At 52.7% G+C, this 21,605-nt stretch overlaps 1 protein-coding gene across 4 annotated transcripts; it reads left to right on the top strand.

Moving 5' to 3' along the window:
- The first annotated feature begins 146 nt into the window (after nt 1-146).
- Nucleotides 147-17,243, top strand: TXN2 (thioredoxin 2). 4 transcript variants are annotated; one of them, XM_054469672.1, is made up of 4 exons: nt 147-649; nt 1,380-1,642; nt 5,357-5,480; nt 16,372-17,243. In XM_054469672.1, the coding sequence occupies exons 2-4, from the start codon at nt 1,380-1,382 to the stop codon at nt 16,483-16,485; spliced, it is 501 nt and encodes a 166-aa protein (XP_054325647.1). In that variant the 5' UTR covers nt 147-649; the 3' UTR covers nt 16,486-17,243. The 4 variants fall into 4 exon arrangements, with proteins under 4 accessions (XP_054325647.1, XP_063519094.1, XP_054325646.1 ...); XM_063663024.1 differs by lacking the exon at nt 147-649 and adding an exon at nt 681-833; XM_054469671.2 differs by lacking the exon at nt 147-649 and adding an exon at nt 861-1,060.
- The last annotated feature ends 4,362 nt before the right edge of the window (nt 17,244-21,605 follow it).

The following is a 21,605-nucleotide window of genomic DNA, read 5'->3' as shown; positions in this document are numbered from 1 at the left end:
CCTCTTCCGGTCCCTCCTCTAGGGCCCGCCCACCCCTTCCGGTTCCGCCCCGCCCCGCCCCGCCCCCGCCTTCGCCCAGACCAGGGCCTGCCTGCCTCTTCCAATCCCTCCCTCGACGGCCTGCCCATTGCTTCCGGTCCCTAGCTGAGGCCCCGCCCCTTCAGCTGTGTCTCCACCCGCCATTCCCATTGGCGGAAAATCCCAAACGCCCCTCAAATTGGAGAAGGACAGGTTGGGCGCCCGTAATCCCAACACTCTGGGAAGCCGAGGTGGGCGGATCACGAGGTCAAGAGATCGAGACCGTCCTGGCCAACATGGTGAAACCCCGTCTCTACTAAAAATAAAAAAATTAGCTGGGCGTGGTGGCGCGCGCCTCTAGTCCCGGCTACTCAGGAGGCTGAGGCAGGAGAATCGCTTGAACCCGGGAGGCGGAGGTTGCAGTGAACCGAGATCGCGCTACTGCACCCCAGCCTGGCAACAGAGCGAGACTCTGGCTCAAAAAAAAAAAAAAACTGGAGAGGGACGGTCTTCCGCCTGTCTGTCCCCGGAAGTGACGTTATGTCCGCCCCCCTGAGGAAGTGACGACAGGAGTGCCCTTGACAGGCAGGGAGGGCTAGGCTGTGCGTTCCTCCGCTCGCGTTGTAGGGAGGTAGGACCCCTGTGGGGGTGGCTCGAGGTGGTGTCGCGGCTGAGGCATGCTGCGAGCGCGTTCCTGCGCAGGCTGGTGACCGGGCGGGCGGGGGACCTAGCTCGCCGGAGAGCCGGGGTCCCTGGTGGCGTCCGATTTTTCCCAGTTCCCTCCACACGTGTCCCTTCTTTATTGGTTCCCTCCAGTACATGTCTCTTCGTTTTTGGTTCCTCTCACACTCTTAGTTCCTCCTTGAATTGTTGCGTTTCATCTTTTCAGACGACCCTGGGTTCCAGTGTTGGCTGTCATTTAATAGCGGGGTTACTTTGGGCATGTCACTTAACTTACTTGAGCCTCGGATTCCTTCCCTTATTTGCAGTGTGGGCAGTACAATAGCAACTTCCTCAAAGTTGCTGTAGGAAGACCAATAATGTGTGTAAGATACTTGGTCCTTACATACATTATTAAATCTGTTGGTTTCTTCCTCCCATTCTTCTGCTATAATCTAAATCCCGATTTCTTTTTGTTGTGAAGCCAGTTTTCCTGTCCTTCTGGTTTGCCTAGCTATTCCTTCCCTTTGATTCTCATTGCTTCCCCACTTCCACGCTACAAATCTTACATATTATTTCCTTGCATTTTGCTTCCAACTCCGCCTCTTCCTTAGCCCTGAGTACTCCCCAAATCTCTTTCTTTTTCTAGTGTGTCGACTTCCTTTTGTGTGCCCCAATTCTTCTGCCTCTTTCCCTCACAGATGGCTCAGCGACTTCTCCTGAGGAGGTTCCTGGCCTCTGTCATCTCCAGGAAGCCCTCTCAGGGTCAGTGGCCACCCCTCACTTCCAGAGCCCTGCAGACCCCACAATGCAGTCCTGGTGGCCTGACTGTAACACCCAGCCCAGCCCGGACAATATACAGCACGAGGATCTCCTTGTCGACCTTTAATATCCAGGATGGACCTGACTTTCAAGACCGAGTGGTCAACAGTGAGACGCCAGTGGTTGTGGATTTCCATGCACAGTGAGTATTGGGGGCCCACAGAAGACTAGGGTCCTACTTGTTCAAGTATTTATTGAATGCCTCCTATGTCCCACGGCCATGTTCTATGCTGCTCATATGTAGACTCAATATACAGACTGGTCAGGCCCAGTCCCTGCCCTCAAGGGGAATGCAGTCTGGTGGAAGACAGACAAGTAAACAGTCTGCAAAGCTGACTGCAGTTAGTGCTGGGAAACGCATGTTCTGTTTCTCAATCCCCAGAAAGCTCAGCGTCATCTTCAGCATGGACCAGGATTGGAAAAATATGACTGTCACCTTGCTTTTGGTGTATACCAGTTCCTGGCCCTGCAGATAAGCTAATGTTAATATCTTGCCATGAAAACTGCAAGAAGGGCTGGCAAAAAGTTATCAGTGTCGGCCGGGTGCGGTGGCTCATGTCTGTAATCCCAGCACTTTGGGAGGCCGAGGCGGGCAGATCACCTGAGGTCAGGAGTTCGAGACCAGCCTGGCCAACATGGTGATACCCTGTCTCTATTAAAAATACAAAATTAGCTGGGCGTGGTGGTGCGTGCCTGTAATCCCAGCTACTCGGGAGGCTGAGGCAGGAGAATCACTTGAACCTAAGAGGCGGTGGTTGTAGTGAGCTGAGATCACGCCATTGCACTCCAGCCTGGGCAAAAAGAGTGAAATTCCGTCTCAAAAAAAAAAAAAAGTTATCAGTGTCACTACCGTGGTGCCCAAGCATACAGGGCACAGGAAGGAGTTTCCTTTCAGTGCTGAGTTTGCTTTAGAGATATTTAAGTCCCTCTGGCCTTCTGATTTTTAGAATGGCCTTTTTCATTTCTAGACTTTTGGGGCCTGGCTAGACACCCAACTGCACAAAAGCTGGACAAAGCCCTCTGAATGAGGCATCCTGGGAGAAACCAGTGTAGCATAAGTTAAAAATTCAGGGGCCTTCAGGTCGGACGCAGTGGCTCACACCTGTAATCCCAGCACTTTCGGAGGCCAAGGCAGGTGGATTACCTGAGGTCAGGAGTTTGAGACCTGCCCAGCCAACATAGTGAAGCCCCGTCTCTACCAAAAATACAAAAATTAATCAGGTATGGTGGCAGGCACCTGTAATCCCAGCTACCCAAGAGGCTGAGGCAGGAGAATCACTTGAACCTGGGAGGTGGAGGTTGCAGTGAGCTGAGATCATGCCATTGCACTCCAGCTTGGATGACAGAGGGAAACTCCATCTCAAAAAAAAAAAAAAAAAAAGAAAGAAAAAGAAATTGAAGGGCCTTCTGGTCAGGTCTCTGACAGATTGTTTTGCCGGCTTTCCAGTTGTTTCTCTGACTCACCCTGTGGCCTTGGGCAGACCACTTGATATCTTTGTGCTCCCTTTCTTCACTTGTAATAGGAGATAAGGTCTTGCACACTGGGTTTTTCGGTGTTATGAGTTGTTTTTGTTTTTCTTCTTTTAGAGACAAGGTCTCACTCTGTCACCCAGGCTAGAATGTAGAGTGCAGTGGTGTGATCACGGCTCACTGCAGTCTCTACCTCCTGATCTCAAGCAGTCCTCCCACCTTGGCCTCCCAAAGTGCTGGGATTACAGGCATGAACCACTGCACCAGGCCTAAGGGGTTTTTTTCCTTTTTTGTTTTTGAGACGGAGTCTCATTCTGTCACCCAGGCTGGACTGCAGTGGCTCGATCAGCTCACTGCAACCTCCACCTCCCGAGTTAAAACAATTTTCCTGCCTCAGCCTCCCAAGTAGTTGGGACTACCACCCAGATAATTGTTTTTGTATTTTTAGTGGACATGGGGTTTTGCCATATTGGCCAGGCTGGTCTCTCGAACTCCTGACCGCAGGTGATTCTCTCCCGCCTTGGCCTCCCAAAGTGCTAGGATTACAGGTGTGAGCCATTACGTCCGGCCTATTTTCAGCATTTAAAACCCTCAGGCCTGGCTGGGTGCGGTGTGCACCACCACACCTGCTACTCAGGAGGGTGAGGCAGGAGAATTGCTTGAACCCAAGAGGCGGAAGTTGCAGTGGGCTGAGATCGCGCCATTGCACTCCAGCCTGGGCAACAGAGTGAGACTCCATCTCAAAAATAAGTAAGTGCTGAGAATAAAATAGGAGTTGTCAGCCAGGGGTTTGTGAAAGGTGGAACTGTCTTGGCCTCCTGGTGTAGTGAGCATTCCAGAGAGGGCTTCCGAAATGAACGATAAATGGGATAGTGCCTCATTTTGTTCAGTAAGGAAGTGGGGTGGTGTGAATTGTTCTTTCAGTGCTGGCACTTTCCTTGGTGCCACATACATAGAGATGACAGCACCAGGCCTGTCCTGGATGATCTTCCCCAGCGAGAGGGGAATACCTATGATCAGGGCAGTGATAGTGGTCAGCTCAGGGGCTGTGGGATCAGAGTGGCCTGTGGGTGAAATAAAACACTTTCTTTTTTTTTTTTTTTTTTTTTTGAGACAGAGTCTCTGTTGCCCAGGCTGGAGTGCAGTGGCACAATCTCAGCTCACTTCAACCTCCGCCTCCCAGGTTAAAGTGATTCTCCTGCCTCAGCCTTCTTAGTAGCTGGGATTACAGGTGCACACCACCACTCCTGGCTAATTTTTGTATTTTTAGTAGAGACGAGGTTTCACCATGTTGGCCAGGCTGATCTTGAACTCCTAACCTCAGGTGATCCACCTGCCTCGGCCTCCCAAAGTGCTAGAATTATAGGTGTGGGTCACCACACCCGGCCAAAGAAAACACTTTCAACACAGCTTTGGGTTGTAATCGATCCCAGCTGTGCTTCTCTAATCTTGCACAGGTTTCTTAACTCGTATGGGCTTCAGTTTCTTTGGAAGGTGTGTTCTCTTTGCAGAGTTGAGGGGTGTGTTTGGTAAAAGCAGAGAAAGTGAGCCAGGGACTGGTGCGTTGTAGACACTCCTGGCCATTGGTTCCCCTCCTTTTAGTTCTGAGTCCACATGGTGTTTGAAATATCCCCACAGCTTCCAATGCATGTTTACCCACATTGCCTTAATTGATCTCTCCTAATAGCTTTGAGAGCCATAATCTCTCTTTTTCAGATGAAGAAACTAGGGCCCAGGCCAGGCGCGGTGGCTCACGCCTGTAATCCCAGCACTTTGGGAGGCCGAGACAGGCGGATCACGAGGTCAGGAGATCAAGACCATCCTGGCTAACACGGTGAAACCCCGTCTCTACTAAAAAATACGAAAAATTAGCCAGGTGTGTTGGGCGCCTGTAGTCCCAGCTACTCGGGAGGCTGAGGCAGGAGAATGGCATGAACCCGGGAGGCAGAGCTTGCAGTGAGCCGAGATCGCACCACTGCACTCCAGCCTGGGGGACAGAGCGAGACTCCGTCTCAAAAAAACAACAAAAAAAAGAAACTAGGGCCCCAGAATAATCGGCTGGTTGGTGAAGAGCCTCTGTTTGAACCTTTTAACTTCCAATCCCATATCCTTTTATACGACAGTATGTTTATCTGAGATATACTGAAATGAGTCACTTTTATTATAAGAGTCTTCTGATGAGGCCTGTGTTTTAGAAGTCTGGGATCTGTGAAGATTTCCCATGTGCAGAATCTCCTGGCATTACCATTTGGTGTGTTAATTTTTAAACATGGTAAACAGATAATAAAGGCAACAGATTCCTTGGAAACATGCAGGTCTGGGAAGCCAGTAGGGGATGCTGAGCGCTCTTTTCACTGACTGGATGCTTCCTTTCTCACCTTTTGAGGTGGTGTGGACCCTGCAAGATCCTGGGGCCGAGGTTAGAGAAGATGGTGGCGAAGCAGCACGGGAAGGTGGTGATGGCCAAAGTGGATATTGATGACCACACAGACCTCGCCATTGAGTATGAGGTATGGATTGACAGGGAGTTGCCACAGGGCAGCCAGTATAGGAGGTGTCGGGCCCGGGGGTAGCTGGTGTAGGAGATATCTTGGGGAGCACAGATAGCCAGTAAGCAAGGTGTCTTGGTTTTTCCAGAGCTTTTTTTTTTTGAGACGGAGTCTCTCACTGTCACCTGGGCTAGAGTGCAATGGCATGATCTCAGCTCATTGCAACCTCTGCCTCCCGGGTTCACACGATTCTCCTGCCTCAGCCTCCTAAGTAGCTGGGACTACAGGCGCACACCACCACGCCCGGCTAATTTTTTGTATTTTTAGTAGAGACAGGGTATCACCATGTTGGCCAGACTGGTCTTGAACTCCTGACCTTATGATCCACCCACCTTGGCCTCCCAAAGTGCTGGGATTACAGTCATGAGCCACTGTGCCCAGCCGGTTTTTCCAGAGCTTTTAAGAGCTCAGAGCACTTTGCAGAGGTGGCTCTTGATCCTCTGAGCCACCTGTCTCTCTTCACTACCTTTAGGAAGTAGATCGTATGACCCAAAAACACCAGGTCATTCACTTAGTCTCGGACATCGGTACATTCCTTTATTCATCTACCCACATGTTCAATGAGCAGTCATTTGGGAGCTCGATGTGCCAAGCATTTGTGATTCTGACACAAGATGAGATCTTGTCTCTAAGCAGCTCCTAGTCTAGCAGAGAGAACAGCAGGTGGAAAGATCATCTCAATATAGAAGTGCTAAAAGAAGAGGCGCATAAAGGGAGAAGGAACTGTTTGCTTGTGGGGGAGCTGGAGGGGACAGGAAATGCTTCACGTTAGAGAGAACCTCTGAGCTGAGCTGTGAAGGATGCGCAGAGAAGGAGGAAGGGCTGAGGAAACAGCGTGCACAAAGACATGGAACCGTCTCACTTGGTTGGTTGGTTTGCCCGTTTATTCAGCAGATATTTGAGAGTCCCTTGAGTGCCAGGTACTGTTACTTGCTGTTGAGGATAAGGCAGTAAACAAAACTGACAAAATCTCTGCCTCCATGGAGTCTACATTCTAGTATTTTAAATCAAGGGTCAGCAAACTTTTTCTCTAAAGGACCAATTGGTATTTGAGGCCTTGCAGGGCAGTGGTCGCTCCTATAACCATTCAGCTGTGCTCGTAGCCGAAAGCAGCCATAGACACTATATAAACAAATGGGCATGGCTGTGCTACAATAAAACTTTATTTACAAAAACAAGCAGTAGGCTGTATTGGGCCTGTGAACTATAGTTTGCTGACCCCTGTTTTAGATAATAAGTTCAATGGAGAAAAATACATCAGGAAGAGAGGATGGGAGTACTGTGTATGAGGCAGGGTTTCTGTTTTTTCGAGACAGAGTTTCGCTCTTGTTGCCCAAGCTGGAGTGCAATGGCACAATCTCGGCTCACTGCAATCTCTGCCTCCCAGGTTCAAGCAGTTCTCCTGTCCCAGCCTCCGGAGTAGCTGGGATTACAGGCACGCGTCACCACGCCCGGCTAATTTTTTGTATTTTTAGTAGAAATGAGGTTTCACCATGTTAGCCAGGCTGGTCTTGATCTCCTGACCTCAGGTGACCCGCCTGCCTTGGCCTCCCAAAGTGCTGGGATTACAGGCGTGAGCCACCGCACCCGGCGGGTTTCTTTTTTAAAGGGTGGGCTAGGGTAGATCTCCCTGAGAAGCTGATCTTTGAGCAAAAACAGGAAGGGAGTGACTGAAGCATATGGGTCTTTGGAAGAACCATTCAGGCAAAGCAAAAGCCCTGAGGTCTGATGAGCCTGGGTTGCTTACAGACCAGCAGGGGCCAGGTGCCTGGAGGTGTCTGGGGTGGGGGCTTCCTCTGGGCATTGGAGACCACTGCACTGGAGAAAGGGGAGAGGCCCACTTTGTCTGGGTGGCCAGAGTGAAGGGCTGAGTACGGAGCTGGGGAAAGCAGACTGCAGCCGGATTGGGAGGGTCTCTGGATAGCCATGCTGAAGGTAGCGCTGTTACAGAGCCTAGGGTGCTCCTGGCAGCCTCTGGGCCCAGCCTGGCTCACAGACACTTTTAGTCTAGCACTCGAAGTATTTTAAAGTAGTAGGAACCAGATGCTGATATTTGAAACTCAGATTTCATATGAAAATCTGGATTTCTGATTTTCTTGAAATATCTTAACCTGGCCGGAGTGAGCGTTCACCCCTCCCTCCTTCCTCCTCCAGGTAACAAGTGAATGAAAGAGGCCGCTTTATTCCTCAGAGTATACAAGTCCAGGTTTCACTCTTACTAGAACAGCTCAAATAGAGGCACCCATCCCTGAACCAGTCCCCTGTGGCAGGAAATGGGTGGTTGGGAGCGGAGTGAGAAAAGGCCGACTGCCCCTTGAGCTAGGCAGGGAGTGGGGAGTGATTACCCAAAGGAATATCAGTCTGCAATGACCAGAAGCAGAGGAGATGGAGACCAGGCAGACAAACGCAGTGGCCACTGCAGGTGGCCGCTGGAGCAGGCCTGCCTTGGGAGTTAGGAACTGAGGGCTGTTTACAGGGGCTGGGGGAGGGGTGAGTCACTTTTTCAAAAAGTTTGGCCACTGATCGCTCAGTGAGGGAGGCATCTGTCTGCCCATTTGGACGCCCCTGGCTTTCCCCGCCTGGCTATGCCTCAGGTGAGAGCCCGGACTGGGGCTCCTAGGGCCTCCCACAGGTCATGCGTAGGCTTCAGATGTCTCAGGCCTCCTGGCTCTGCCAGACACTACAGCTTCAGCCTCAGCCAATGTATTCATAACTCTTCCGCAGACACCCCCTGAGGGCCAGCCATGTGCAGGGACTATGGTAACTACTGCAGATGCAAAGAAGCCCACAGGCCCTGCCCCAGTGTCTCGTGGGGTGGCGGGAATGCCGAGGACCGTCCCCGGGAGGCTGTTGTGGGAGTGGGTACTGAAGGCCTGCGGTGAAGCCTGGGAAGTGAGAGGGAGATGCCTCCTGTGGAATCCTCTCAATCTCCCCGCTTCCCCGCCGCTCCCGCCCCGTCCACTGCCTGGGGACTGCGCTGTCCCACAGAAAGGCCTCAAGGCTGCTGGGCCCACATCACTTGGTCTCAGCCGTGTTGTTTAGCCAAACCCTGGTCAGACATTGCAGGGTTTAGGAAGCTCCAACCGGAGTTCTTCCTGACCCCCTCCCTCTCTCCCTCCCTTCCTTCTTTCCTTCCTTCCTCTTTTCTTTCTGAAGAGAGCCTGAGGAAGAAGTTTCCTCTGAGAGAACTACAGTGCCCCCCATGATGGCTTTCTTTAAGGCCTAAAGTCCTTTTCCTTTTTTGAGATAGAGTCTCGCTCTGTCGCCCAGGCTGGAGTGCAATGGCACGATCTCAGTTCACTGCAACCTCCGCTTCTCAGGTTCAAGTGATTCTCCTGCCTCAGCCTCCCGAGTAGCTGGGATTATAGGTGCCTGCAACCATGCCCGGCTAGTTTTTGTAGTTTTAATAGAGACAAGGTTTTACCATGTTTGCCAGGCTGGTCTCGAACTCCTGACATCAGGTGATCAGCCCGCCTCAGCCTCCCAAGTGCTAGGATTGCGGGCGTGAGCCACCACGCCTGGCCTAATTTTTGTATTTTTAGTAGAGATAGGGTTTCACCATGTTGACCAGGTTGGTCTTAAACTCCTGACCTCAAGTGATTCACCCACCTCGGCCTCCCAGAGTGCTGGCATTACAGGCGTGAGCCAACGTGCCTGGCCTTCAAGTCCTTTTTCAAATGTTGGTTGACCTTGTTGGAAAAACAGCTTTAGGCCAGGTGCAGTGGCTTATGCCTGTAATCCCAGCACTTTGGGAGATGAAGGTGGATGGATCACCTGAGGTCAGGAGTTCGAGACAAGCCTGGCCAACATAGTGAAACCCTGTCTCTACTAAAAATACAAAAATTAGTGCTGCATGGTGGCTGGCTCCTGTATTCCCAGCTACTCAGGAGGCTGAGGCAGGAGAATCACTTAAACCCGGGAGGTGGAAGTGGCAGTGAGCTGAGATCGCGCCACTGCACTCCAGCCTGGGTGACAGAGTGAGACTCCATCTCGAAAAAAGAAGAAAAACTACTTTAAATAAATTATATTCAGGGAATTATGCGCTTCTCCCCGAGCTCTCCTGACACCCTCCCAGCCCCCCACACATACCCTCAGGTACGTCTCCTTCCTCACACAAATTTCTCCCCCTGAACCACTTTATGCTCTAACTGCCCACCCTAGAACTTCACTGTCTGCCAAAGGAGAGCGAAGGGAAAGTCCCTCAGGGCCTTGGGGTTCAATGCCCCAGCCCCTCTTCCTCAGACTCGGCACTGCCCTGGCTTAGCAGGATGCGGAAGTCTCCGCTCTCCCTGCCTCTGTCCTGACTATCCCCCACCTTGCCAGCTCCTGGGGAAGGCAGGGAGAGAATGGGCCAGGTGCGGACCCTCAGCCTTTGTGCTTTCCTCTGGGCCTTCTGCTTCTCACCTCACACTTAGAGGTGTTATCCTTTTATTTTCTCACCTTTTAGAAGATGTGAGTGATGTGAGTGCCTTTTTTTTTTTTTTTTTTTTTTTTGGAGACGGAGTTTTGCTCTTGTTGCCCAGCTGGAGTGCAATGGCGCAATCTCAGCTCTCCGCAACCTCCACCTCCCAGGTTCAAGCAATTCTCCTGCCTCAGCCTCCCGAGTAGCTGGGATTATAGTCATGCGCCACCACGCCCAGCTAATTTTGTATTTTTAGTAGAGATGGGGTTTCTCCGTGTTGGTCAGACTGGTCTCGAACTCCCGGTCTCAGTTGATCCACCCGCCTCCGCCTTTCAAAGTGCTGGGATTATAGGCATGTGAGCCACTGCGCCCAGCCCTGCATTTCTTTTTGTTTGTTTGTTTCCTTTTCTTTTTTAAAAAAAAAAAATTTTAGAAAAGATGGGGTCCCCCTGTTGTCGAGGCTGGTCTTGAACTCCTGGCCTCAAGCAGTTTTTCCACCTCGGCCTCCCAAACTGCTAGCATTACACATGTGAGCCACTGTGCCCAGCCACCAAGACTGCATTTTTTTTTCTTTTTTTTGAGGCGAAGTCTTGCTCTGTTGCCCAGGCTGGAGTGCAGTGACGCAATCTCGGCTCACTGCAACATCTGCCTTCTGGGTTCAAGCGATTCTCTTGCTTCAGCCTCCTGAGTAGCTGGGACCACAGGCACCCGCCACCACCCCCGGCTAATTTTTTTGTTTTTAGTAAGAGATGGGGTTTCCTCCTGTTGGCCAGGCTGGTCTCGAACCCCTGACCTCGTGATCCGCCCGCCTCAGACTCCCAAAGTGCTGGGGTTACAGGCATGAGCCACCGCGCCCGGCCAGCAAGACTGCATTTCTAACAAGCTCCCAGGTGATGCCAAGGCTGGGTGTCCTGAGCCAACATGGAGAGAAGCCAATGTTCTGAAGGCCCCGGACTGACTTTCTGGTTCTGAAGGCCCCGGACTGACTTTCTGGTTCTGAAGGCCCCGGACTGACTTTCTGTGGGGAGGAACTGCTCTTTGGAAGGCTGTGTCTCAGCTGCCACTCTCAGCACAGACTGCTTGCCAATGAGAAAGTTCATGGACAAATGTATAATGGCATGTGTCCACCGTTCCAGCGCCATACAGAACCGTTCCACCGCCCTCGGTTCCCCTGTTTGCCAGCAGTTCACCTCTCCTTCCCGCCCCTCACCCCTCCTTTCTGCCCCTCACCGCCTTAACCCCCCAGCAGTCACTGATCTCATTTTTTGTTGTTGTTCTTTTTGAGGATTTTATGTTTTTAGGGCAGTTTTAGGTTCATGGCAAAATTGAGAGGAAGGGGAAGGTACAGAGACTTCCCATGAGTCCCCTGTCCTCCCACATGCCCAGCCTCCCACACTATCAACAGCCCATACCAGGGTGGTCCATTTGTTACAACTTACCAACCTACACGGACATCATTATCCCCCAAAGCCAAAAGTTTACATCGGGGATCACTCTTGGTGTTGTGCCTTCTGTGGGTTTGGACAAATGTGTCATAGCCGGTGTCCACCATTCTAGCATCATCCAGAGTCATTTCACTGCCTCCATGTCCTCTCTGCTCTGCCTGTTCATCTCTCCTTCCTCCTCCCTCCAGCCCTGGCAGCTCTTGATCTTTTCACTGTCTCCCTAATTTTGCCAGAATGTCATGTCATTGATTTTTTCAATAATCGTTTTTTCAAGAACCCTCTCATATCTAAAAGCTTTTACAAAGCATTTGGCATTTTGCATTTGAAGCATGAAATCCTTTAATGCGTCCCCACATGTTCTTCCCCCTGCTGGGACTCAGTAGATGTCTCTCTGTTTGCTGCTGGGCAGAAGCACAACAGAGTTTGATCCCCTGCACTGCAAAGTCAAACAGATCTTGTTTCAGATCCCAGTTTTTTTTGTTTTTTTTTTTTTAGAGGGAGTCTCGCTCTTTCACCCAGGCTGGAGTGAAGTGGCGCAATCTCGGCTCACTGCAACCTCCGCCTCCCGCGTTCAAGCAATTCTCCTGCCTCAGCCTCCCAAAGTGCTAGGATTACAGGCGTGTGCCACCACATCCAGCTAATTTTTGTATTTTTAGTAGAAGCGAAGTTTCACCATGTTTGCCAGGCTGGTCCCAAACTCCTAATCTCAGGTGATCCACCCGCCTCGGCCTCCCGAAGTGCTAGGATTACAGGCATGAGCCATCACGCCCAGCCTTGTTTGTTTTGAGACAGAGTCTCACTGTGCTACCCAGCCTGGAGTGCAATGGCGAGATCTCAGCTCATTGCAACCTCCGCCTCCTGGGTTCAAGCCATTCTCCTGCCTCAGCCTCCCGAGTAGCTGGGACTACAGGCGCCCGCCACCCACGCCCGGCTAATTTTTTGTATTTTTATTAGAGATGGGGTTTCACCATGTTAGCCAGGATGGTCTCGATCTAACCTCGTGATCCGCCCACCTCGGCCTCCCAAAGTGCTGGAATTACAGGCGTGAGCCACCACGCCCAGCCTAATTTTTGTATTTTTGGTAGAGACGAGGTTTCACCACGTTGGCCGGCCTTGTCTCGAATGCCTGACCTCAGATGATCTGCCTTCCTCGGCCTCCCAAAGTGCTGGGATTACAGGCAGGAGCTGCCGCGCCTGGCCTACACATCATTTTGGAACAGTTGCTCACCCTTTGAGCCTCAGTATTCTCGTCATTAAAATGATCCTACCCACAGCCAGGAGAGTGTGAGATAGTGTATACAGGTGTTTATATCATTCCTGACATGAAAAAGCACCCAGCATGTGACAGTGATCTTTTCCTTTTAACTCTGCAACGAGCCGAGGAGGAGGTTGCAACATCGCGCAGCACCCAGCACTGTGCCTTTCCCTTGGTAGACCCTTGGCTGAATTAACAGATGGATGCCATCGGAGTGAGACAGGAGAAGACATACCAGGACACGGAGCTCAGTGGCAGTGCAGGCGAGCTGTGGGTTAGCAGAAAGAGACTGCGCACACGTACACACTCCCCCACTCCTGCCGAGTTCAGAGGGTCTTTATCCAAGGATAGGAGGTTCCAAGTGGCTTCACAGAACGGGACAGGCAACACGTCGTAGCGTATCTTTTCCTCAGCCCCTCAGTTGGCTCAGTCACTGCCTCTTTCACACTCAAAACATTCCAGAAGAATGTGCCAAGGCCCTGTGCAATTCCATGTAAGGCAGTGTTCACAGGCACTGGCACCTCCTGATGTGTGAGCCAAACACGGGAGCAGCAGAGCTTCAGCCACCTCCTCAGGGTCGAGGGAAGTCCCATTCCAGCTCAGGTTTCCTTTGAGCCCCTAGTGTGGGGGGGAGGTGTGTGTGGGGGTGGGGGAGTGTGTGTGTGTGTGTGTGTGTGTGTGTGTGTGTATGTATGTGTGTATGTGTGTGTGTTTAAGCTCAACTTCAAAATATCCCCTTGATCGGTAATGACCAGACCTCCATTCACAGCACATCTGCTGTCTACCTGACACCAGCAGGGTCTGTGCGTGTTCAAGCATGTGTGGAGGTTTACATGAGTGAGATCATTATGGCCTTCATCTGGAGTTCTTTATTTATTTATTTTTTTAAATATTTTTATGGAGACGAGGTCTTGCTATGTTGCCCAGGCTGGTCATGAATTCCTGACCTCAAGCAGTCCTCCTGCCTTGGCCTCCCAAAGTGCTTGGGATTACAGGTGTGAGCCACTGTGCTTGTCCCTATCTGGAGTTCTTAAGTAACGCTAAGTCCACTCTCTGAGCCTCTTCAGTGAACTTAGAGTCTTGCCGTGAAAAAAGTTAGGCCACTTCTTATACAGTGGCATAAAGCATTTATTTTAATTAAAGGAATAGGACAGTGTGCAGGTGGGAGCCGGTGGCTGAGCTCTGTGCTTCTGCCAAGAGGCTCCGGCTTTGAGGTGCTCCAGCTGCCTTTGCAGACCACTAGAGGGCACCAAAGAATGCCTGGGAAGGCCCTGGTGGCTTCAGGCACTTCGTGGAGCAAACTCGGGCCCTGCTCTGCCTGGAGACAGGATTTGCCACCCACATCAGCCCAGGGACAGCCTTTGAAGGGGCCTGAGGCACTAACAAGGACAAGGACTGTGTCCTCTGACCTGCTGTGTTTGTCCCCAAAGTGTCCGTGAGGAGTGGGGCGCAGGGCCTGCCACGTAAAGTTAGTGGGTGATGGCGGGATGGTCTGGCCTGCGTGCCTTTCCTAACTACCATGTGCACGGTTTCTGAACGTTCTAAATCTTACTGGCTTCCAAGATGGGCCGTGGCAGGGCAGCGCTGGGGTATGTGAAGACCTGGTATGTTTGTGTGAATCTCTGCTCTTACTTTGTAGTTTAATTTGTATGTAAGAAAAGTCTGTGTTTATCTTGTTCTGTTTATTTTTATTTATTTATTTTGAGGGGGGGAACGGAGTCTTGCTCTGTCGCCCAGGCTGGAATGCAATGCCACAATCTCAGCTCGGTGCAACCTCCGCCTCCTGGGTTCAAGCGATTCTCCTGCCTCAGCCTCCCGAGTAGCTGGGACTATAGGCATGCGCCACCACGCCCGGCTAATTTTTGTGTTTTTAGTAGAGACGGGGTTTCACCATGTTGGTCAGGCTGGTCTCGAACTCCTGACCTCAAGTGATCTGCCTGCTTTGGCTTCCCAAAGTGCTAGGATTACAGGTGTGAGCCACAGCGAGCGGCCTATCTTGTTCTGTTTAAATGGTTTTCTCAAATGCCCACAAATGCCAGGCAGGGATCCCAGGCAGCAGAGACCTCACGATGCCAGTCTGGTGGGCCACAGCCTCATCCGCGTTCCACATAACCTATGCAGGTCCCTGAGGGAACTGAGTAAATGCTTCACAGACCAAGAATGTTGTCCTTGCCATCTGCCTGCAACCCACTAATAAGCGTCAGGTTGTGTATGGCCAAGCCTCTCCTCTCATGCTGTCCAGTAGAAGTCCCTGAGTTTCTGGACCCTGTCACTCATCACGGCAGCAAGCTAACGTGCTCTCGTGGGGCCTGTGTTGGACTTTTCTTTGTGCCCTCTGTAGCCACTGTTTTTTGAATGCCCACTGTATGCCAGGCACAATGCCAGGTTCCTAAGCTTATTTGCCGGGCACTGTGCTGAGCCTTTACTTGCATTATTTCATTCAGCTTTCATGCCCTCTAATGGAAGTGCCTTTAGTATCTCCATTCTGCATCTGAGAACAGTGAGGCTTAGTGACTGAGGGGCATGCCCCAGCTCACCTGGCTGGTAGGAGCCGGATTGCGTCAGCCAGAACCTGAGCTCTGCTTTCTTTCTTTATTTATTTTTGAGACGGAGTCTCACTCTGTCACCCAGGCTGGAGTGCAGCGGTGCAATCTCCACTGACTCCAGCCTCCACCTCCCAGGTTTAAGCAATTCTCTCACCTCAGCCTCCCAAGTAGGTGGGATTACAGGCACCCGCCACCATGCCCGACTAATTTTTGTATTTTTAGTAGAGACAGGGTTTCACAATGTTGGCCAGGCTGGTCTCGAACTCCTGACCTCAAATGATCTGCCCACCTCGGCCTCCCAAAATGCTAGGATTACAGGTGTGAGCCACCGTGCCCAGCCTGAGTTCTGCTTTATACTCAAATCTTTCTTTTTTTTTTTTTTTTTTTTTTTTTTTGAGGCAGGGTCTCACTCTGTCACCCAGGCTGGAGTGCAGTGGCACAATCACAGCTCACTGCAGCCTCAGTCTCCCAGGCTCAAGCGATCCTCCTGCCTCAGCCTCCTGAGTATGGGAGTACAGGCATGTACCACCATGTCTGGCTAATATTTTGGGGGGGGGGTTAGTAAACAAAGGGTCTCACTATATTGCCCAAGCTGGTCTGGAACTCTTGAACTCAAGCAATCCTCCAGCCTCAGTCTCCCAGAGGGCAGGGATTATAGATGTAAGCCACTGTGCCCAGCCTATACTTGAATCTTTAATGTTCGTCCCAAACCCTAAAGGTGGACATTACCCCCATTTTATGGAAAAGGACACTGAGGCTCAGAAAGGTGCTGTGACCCGGCCAAGGCCCGCTTGCTAGTGAGTGCAAAGCCAGGACTCGAACTGTCCCCCAGCTTCTGTCTCCTCCCGGGCCAGGCTTTCCCTGAGCTCCTCCCTGCCCCCAGCCCTGGCCTGCAGCTACAAGGGTTATTTTCATCTCTCCTGTCATTCCAGCAAAACCACTAGGCCAGTGAGTCAGTCTTGTGGTTAAGGGAGGAAGGGTACTGTTGGGAGCCCACAATGGAAGAAGTTTCTTCAGCGGGTGGCCCCCAGGCCCTGCAGTACCCCTGCACCGAGAGAAGAGCCACGTTCCTCTAGGCCTGCCCATGGCTTTGGGAAGTCAGTGCCCTGGATAAGCCACCAGCCTTCCCCACAAAGGCTCAGGAGTGGCAGTTGAGAAGTGTTCGCTCCCAGTTCACTTGGACCCCCTTGTCCTCTCCACCCAGGTGTCAGCGGTGCCCACTGTGCTGGCCATGAAGAATGGGGACGTGGTGGACAAGTTTGTAGGCATCAAGGATGAGGATCAGTTGGAGGCCTTCCTGAAGAAGCTGATTGGCTGACAAGCAGGGATGAGTCCTGGTTCCCTTGCCCGCGTGGGACCCCAATAGAACTCAGCCCTTCCACACCAGCCCTTCCTGCCGCCTCCCTCCTGTCTGGCTCCTGGGGCCCATGCTTAGAGCCCAGGCTCCAGCCCTGAGTGCTTCTGAGCTTGCGGACTGCCCAGGGGCCATCAGAGGATGGTGCTGCTGCTGATCCGGGGACCGCTGTCTTCCCTCCCACACGCCTTTCATCCCTCCCTCTAGGGCCTATGGCAGTTCTCCCAGGATGCATGGCGAGAGCCCGGGCCAGCCCACAGCGTTCCTAGTCAGGCAGCCACACCTTGGTCCTCATCTCTGGTCCCTTCCGATCTGAAGCCTCGTGCCTGGCTCGTCTGCCACCTACATTTCTCTTTCCTGCTGCTGTTTTGTAAAAAGAAAAGCCCAAACTAGTGAGGGTAATATCTAATTATCTCATTTTTTGTAGGTCTGTGATAAAGAACTTAGTCATCCCTTCCACCTCCTACTGTGAAGAGCAGACCCTGGGTCCCACACTGAAATCCCCTCTAGTCGCCCATCCCCACCCCCCAGGGAGCCACCTCCCACTTGGCCTCCCAGGCAGAGGGGGGCAGGAAATGATTGATGGGCTGGGGATCCCTGGAGAACCTCGACTCCGGAAGTCTCGAGGTGCCTCCTTCGCTCCTTAGCTGGCCCGTTGGTTTTCTGAGCAGGGGGCTGAACGGTGAACAAGTCAGACAAATAAAGCAAGGGTCTGCACCATCTGCAATGTCGCATCTGTGTGGGCTCAGAGCACTTGTCACCCTTTCCCAGGGGGCTTGTCCACTGTCCCTGCATCCTCCCCTAACTCCACAACACTCTCTCCAACCAGCCCTTCCTGTTCACTAACATGCTTGTCAGCAGTGGCTGCTATTCTAAGGATGCCACGTGCCGGTCCTCGTGCCCTCCTAAGGCAAGAGGCTGTTGTCCCCATTACCCCGATGAAGATACTGTGGCTCATGGGATGCAGAGCTGGGGTTTCTATCCAGACATAGTTGCCTCTGAAACTTGGGGTCCCACAGCTGATCCCCTTGACCCTTCTGAGGCCTCCCCAACTGACAGGCTCCTGGCTGCCCCAGCAGGTGCCTGGCCCTGTGGGAATCAGGCTATCCTTCCCATGGGTGCCTGCAGGAACTTCTGGGCCTTGGGACCAGACAACCCCTCTTGGCCCCTAGCTCCCCTTGGCCGTAGAGGAGTGTGCCAGGGGAGCCAGGCTTGCCAGTCAAGAAAGCCTTCCTTCCGTCTGCCTTGCTCCTAGGGCCAAACTGTCATTAGGGCTCGGTTGCCTGGATGAGGCCCCAGCTTCCTGTGAATCGGGTGTTTGGCGGCAGGGGGATCCTGACACCCTACTCCGTGGCCCCAGGGATGCCATGGGGCTGGTATTGCTCTGTTCTCAGAGGCTCACCCTGTTCCTATTAGAACTGCCTGTGTTCTCCAGGGGCCCACCCAAGGACTTCCTTGGGAAGGCTGCCGAGACTGAGGGAGGAGAGGGGCCCCAGACCCTGGGGGCTGTCACAGGCACATGGAGGGGACAAAACCAGCAACTGGCGTCAGTGGAGACGGAAGCTTGTGGAGTGAACATCCTGCAAAGGCCAAAAGCCCTGGATAAGATGAGCAGGACCTGCCCAGGCTCAGGAGGCACCTCCCAGGTACCTGGCACTGTTCCGAGGGTCTCAGCTCACCACAGCCCCACGGGAAGGTGTTCCCTTCAGGTTCCACCTGAGACCTGCCCCGAGAGGTTGAGGAGCCTTCCCCAGGTCACAAAGCCCCTGAGTGGCTGAGCTGGGATTCAAGGCCAGGCAGCCTTCCACACCCACCCCCAGGAACCACCCTCGCTGCCTCCTGTCATCTGATAGAAGGTGGCGTGTGTGTGATCATCTCACAACAGGCAACAAGGCAGGTGGTGTCAGCTCATCTGACACAGTGGGAGCGGAACAGATCGGAGGTTGAGTAACTCTTTCAAAGACACCCAGTGAGCCCAGGGTGGGGCCAGAGCACAATACTGGGGCGCCTTGACTCCCGAGCCCTGGCCCTTTCCACCGGACCCCACTGCCACTCCTTAAAAGGCACCGTTTGCCACGCACTTTCTACACACATTACCTCATCGAATTCCACTCTTGTGAGGCAAGTATTATTTCCATATCGTAAGTGAAAAAAACAGTTCAGAGAAATCGACTTGCCCAAGGTCATGTCTGAAAAGTGATGATGCCAAATTTGAACCCAGTGGGGGTCTGGCCTCTCTGCCCTTGTGGGCATGGAGAAGGGTGGCAGAGGCCTTGGCCAGAGGCAGGACCCGGGCGCTGCTCCAGCTCCCTCTCCTTAAAAGGTGTGTTGCCCTGCAAGGTGAGCCGGTGGCTGTGGCCATCCCAGGTTGGCAGCCTCTGCCCGTGAGGCTGATTATGCCCATGAGTCATGCTGGCTGTGCTCACAGAATCCTCCAGGTGATCCTGTTTGACCAATTCCAGGACACTGACCTCACCGGGGATGCCGCTGGCTCTGGGCTGTCAGCCCACGGTCATTCTCTGGGTGCCACGTTGGGCCCCATGACTGTGGACGGGGTTGGCAGACACCTGCTGGAAGTCTTTAGCCACCAGGTTGGGAAGCTGGGGAAAGGGGACAAAGTTGCAGGCTTCCTGAGCCTGAAGACAACCCAGGATACGGCCCCTGTATATTTTTTCTTGACACCGAGTGCGCGTGGTTGCCTACAGAGAGGCGGCAAGGATGGAAGCTCGAGTTTGCTGGGCTGGCTGCTTGACTTCTGAGCTCCCTTGTGCCCCTCAGCTCTGCCCTACCAGGGAGCAGGCGCCAGCCCACAGAGGAGACGGAGCGCCAGGGTGGACAGTGAGACAACTGAGACAGCACTCTGGGCAGGCACGCTCACCTGCGGGCAGCGCCAGCATGGCTCAGAGTGAGCGTTTGGTGGCCACTCACACAGGTTCCTTCTAAATATACAGAACATGGAGCCGGGCGCGGTGGCTCATGCCTGTAATCCCAGGACTTTGGGAGGCCGAGGCGGGTGGATCACCTGAGGTCAGGAGTTCGAGACCACAACATGGCGAAACCCCGTTTCTACTAAAAATACAAAAATTTGCCAGGCATGGCAGTGCACGCCTGTAATCGCAGCTATTCGGGAGGCTGAGGCAGGAGAATCGCTTGAACCCGGGAGGCAGAGGTTGCGGTGAGCCAAGAACACACCATTGCACTCTAGTCTGGGCAACAGAGTGAGACTCCATCTCAAAAATAATAGTAATAATAATAAAAATAATAATAATAATAAATAAACTTGCAGAACATGGGAGGGAAACTGACCCTGTCATCAAGGAGCTTATGCCCAGAGACCTCAGAGCACGGGGCTCCGGTCATCCCTGAGCTGATGTCAGGGCAGCGTAAGGCACCTCAGGCTACCCAGCATCCCTTGTGAGGCAGAGGGAAGGGGAGGCTTGCCCAGGTCACAGCGCCTTTGTAGTAGGGCTAGGATTTTAACCCGGGCTCTGACTCCAGCCTACCCTAAAGTGGAAATGAAGTAGGGCCTTTTCTACCCTGGCCTCAGGAGAGGGGAGTGAGGAGGGCTGCTGTGTTTCTGAGGAGGGAGAACTTGGGTATGGACCTGTCAGGTCAAGCGGATGTTGACGGCGCTGCTGCCACTGCCTTCTGAGCAGTGCCTGCCCCTGCCAGGGGCCAGGGCCAGCTCAACCCCCACCCCAGCCGCCTGGGGAAAGCTGCTCCAGGAAGCGAAGGTAGTTCTGGCCAAGCTGCGGAAATCCCAAATGTGTGGGCTCTGGGCAGGGAAGGGCCCAGAAAACAATGTTGGGGCCGTGTCCATGGAGGGCAGGATGCTGGCGACAGTAAGGCTGCCAGGCCTGCAGCCGCAGTTCCTCTCTGATGCCTGGAACACCAGCTGCAGGCGTGACCCTTACCCTGGCCAGGGCTGGGGTCCCCGGCTCTGCAGGAAGCCTGGGCCGCTGGTTGTTCCAAGGAACCTCCCTTTCCAGCCACCTCCTGGCAGCAGGGCCCCCACCAGCCCTTCCACGGTGATAGAAGTAGGGCGGGAAGAATCTGATCTGGATTCAGATCCTGCCTGTGCCACCTGCAAGTTGTGCGACCTTGGGCAGGCTGCTTCTCCACTCTGAGGCTCTGTGTTCAAGACGGTGAAGTAGGCTGGCAGTGACAGCTGGCACTTACCGAGTGCATGCTGCATGAACCCTCTCACTGAGTCTCCACCGCAACCCCAAAGACAGGGACCATTGTTACCGCCATTTTACAGACAAGGAAACTGAGGCTTGGAGGGCTTAAGTAACTTGGCATGAATGGAGTTCACAGCTCAGATTTGAACTCCAATGTGGCCGGACACGATGGCTCACGCCTGTAATCCCAGCACTTTGGGAGGCCAAGGCAGGAGGATCGCTTGAGCCTAGGAGTTCGGGACCAAGCTGGGCAACACAGCAAGACCCTGTCTTTACAAAAAATTTAAAAAAAAAATAGCCTGTCATGGTGGTGTGTGCCTGTAGTCCCAGCTACTTGGGAGGGTGAGGTGGGAGGACTGCTTGAGCCCAGGAGTTGGAGGCTACAGTGAGCTGTGATCTCACCACTGCACTCCAGCCTGGGTGACAGAGTGAGATCTTGTTCTAAAAAATAAAAAAATAAAAAATTTATGTATTGATTTATTTTATTGTTTTTGAGATGGAATCTTGCTCTGTTGCCCAGGCTGGAGTGGAATGGCATGATCTCTGCCCACTGCAACCTCCTTCACCTCCTGGGTTCAAGCAACTCTCCTGCCTCAGCCTCCCGAGTAGCTGGGATTACAGGCATTTGACACCATGCCTGGCTAATTTTTGTATTTTTAGTAGAAACGGGGTTTCACCATGTTGGCCAGGCTGGTCTCAAACTCCTGACCTCAAATGATCCGCCCGCCTCAGCGTCTCAAAGTGCTGGGATTACAGGCGTGAGCCACTGTGCCCAGCCCAAAAATAAATTTTAAAAAAGGGGAAAAGGATGAACCCCAGTGTCTTTAATTTCAAATTATCTTTGTTCTTGCTCATTAGCTATACTGCTTTCCTTTTGGGACAAGGTTTTTCACCATTTTGAGC

Source organism: Pongo pygmaeus, chromosome 23 (assembly GCF_028885625.2).
Source record: "Pongo pygmaeus isolate AG05252 chromosome 23, NHGRI_mPonPyg2-v2.0_pri, whole genome shotgun sequence".
Lineage (NCBI taxonomy): Eukaryota > Metazoa > Chordata > Mammalia > Primates > Hominidae > Pongo > Pongo pygmaeus.
This window is presented reverse-complemented; position numbering and strand designations above follow the sequence as displayed.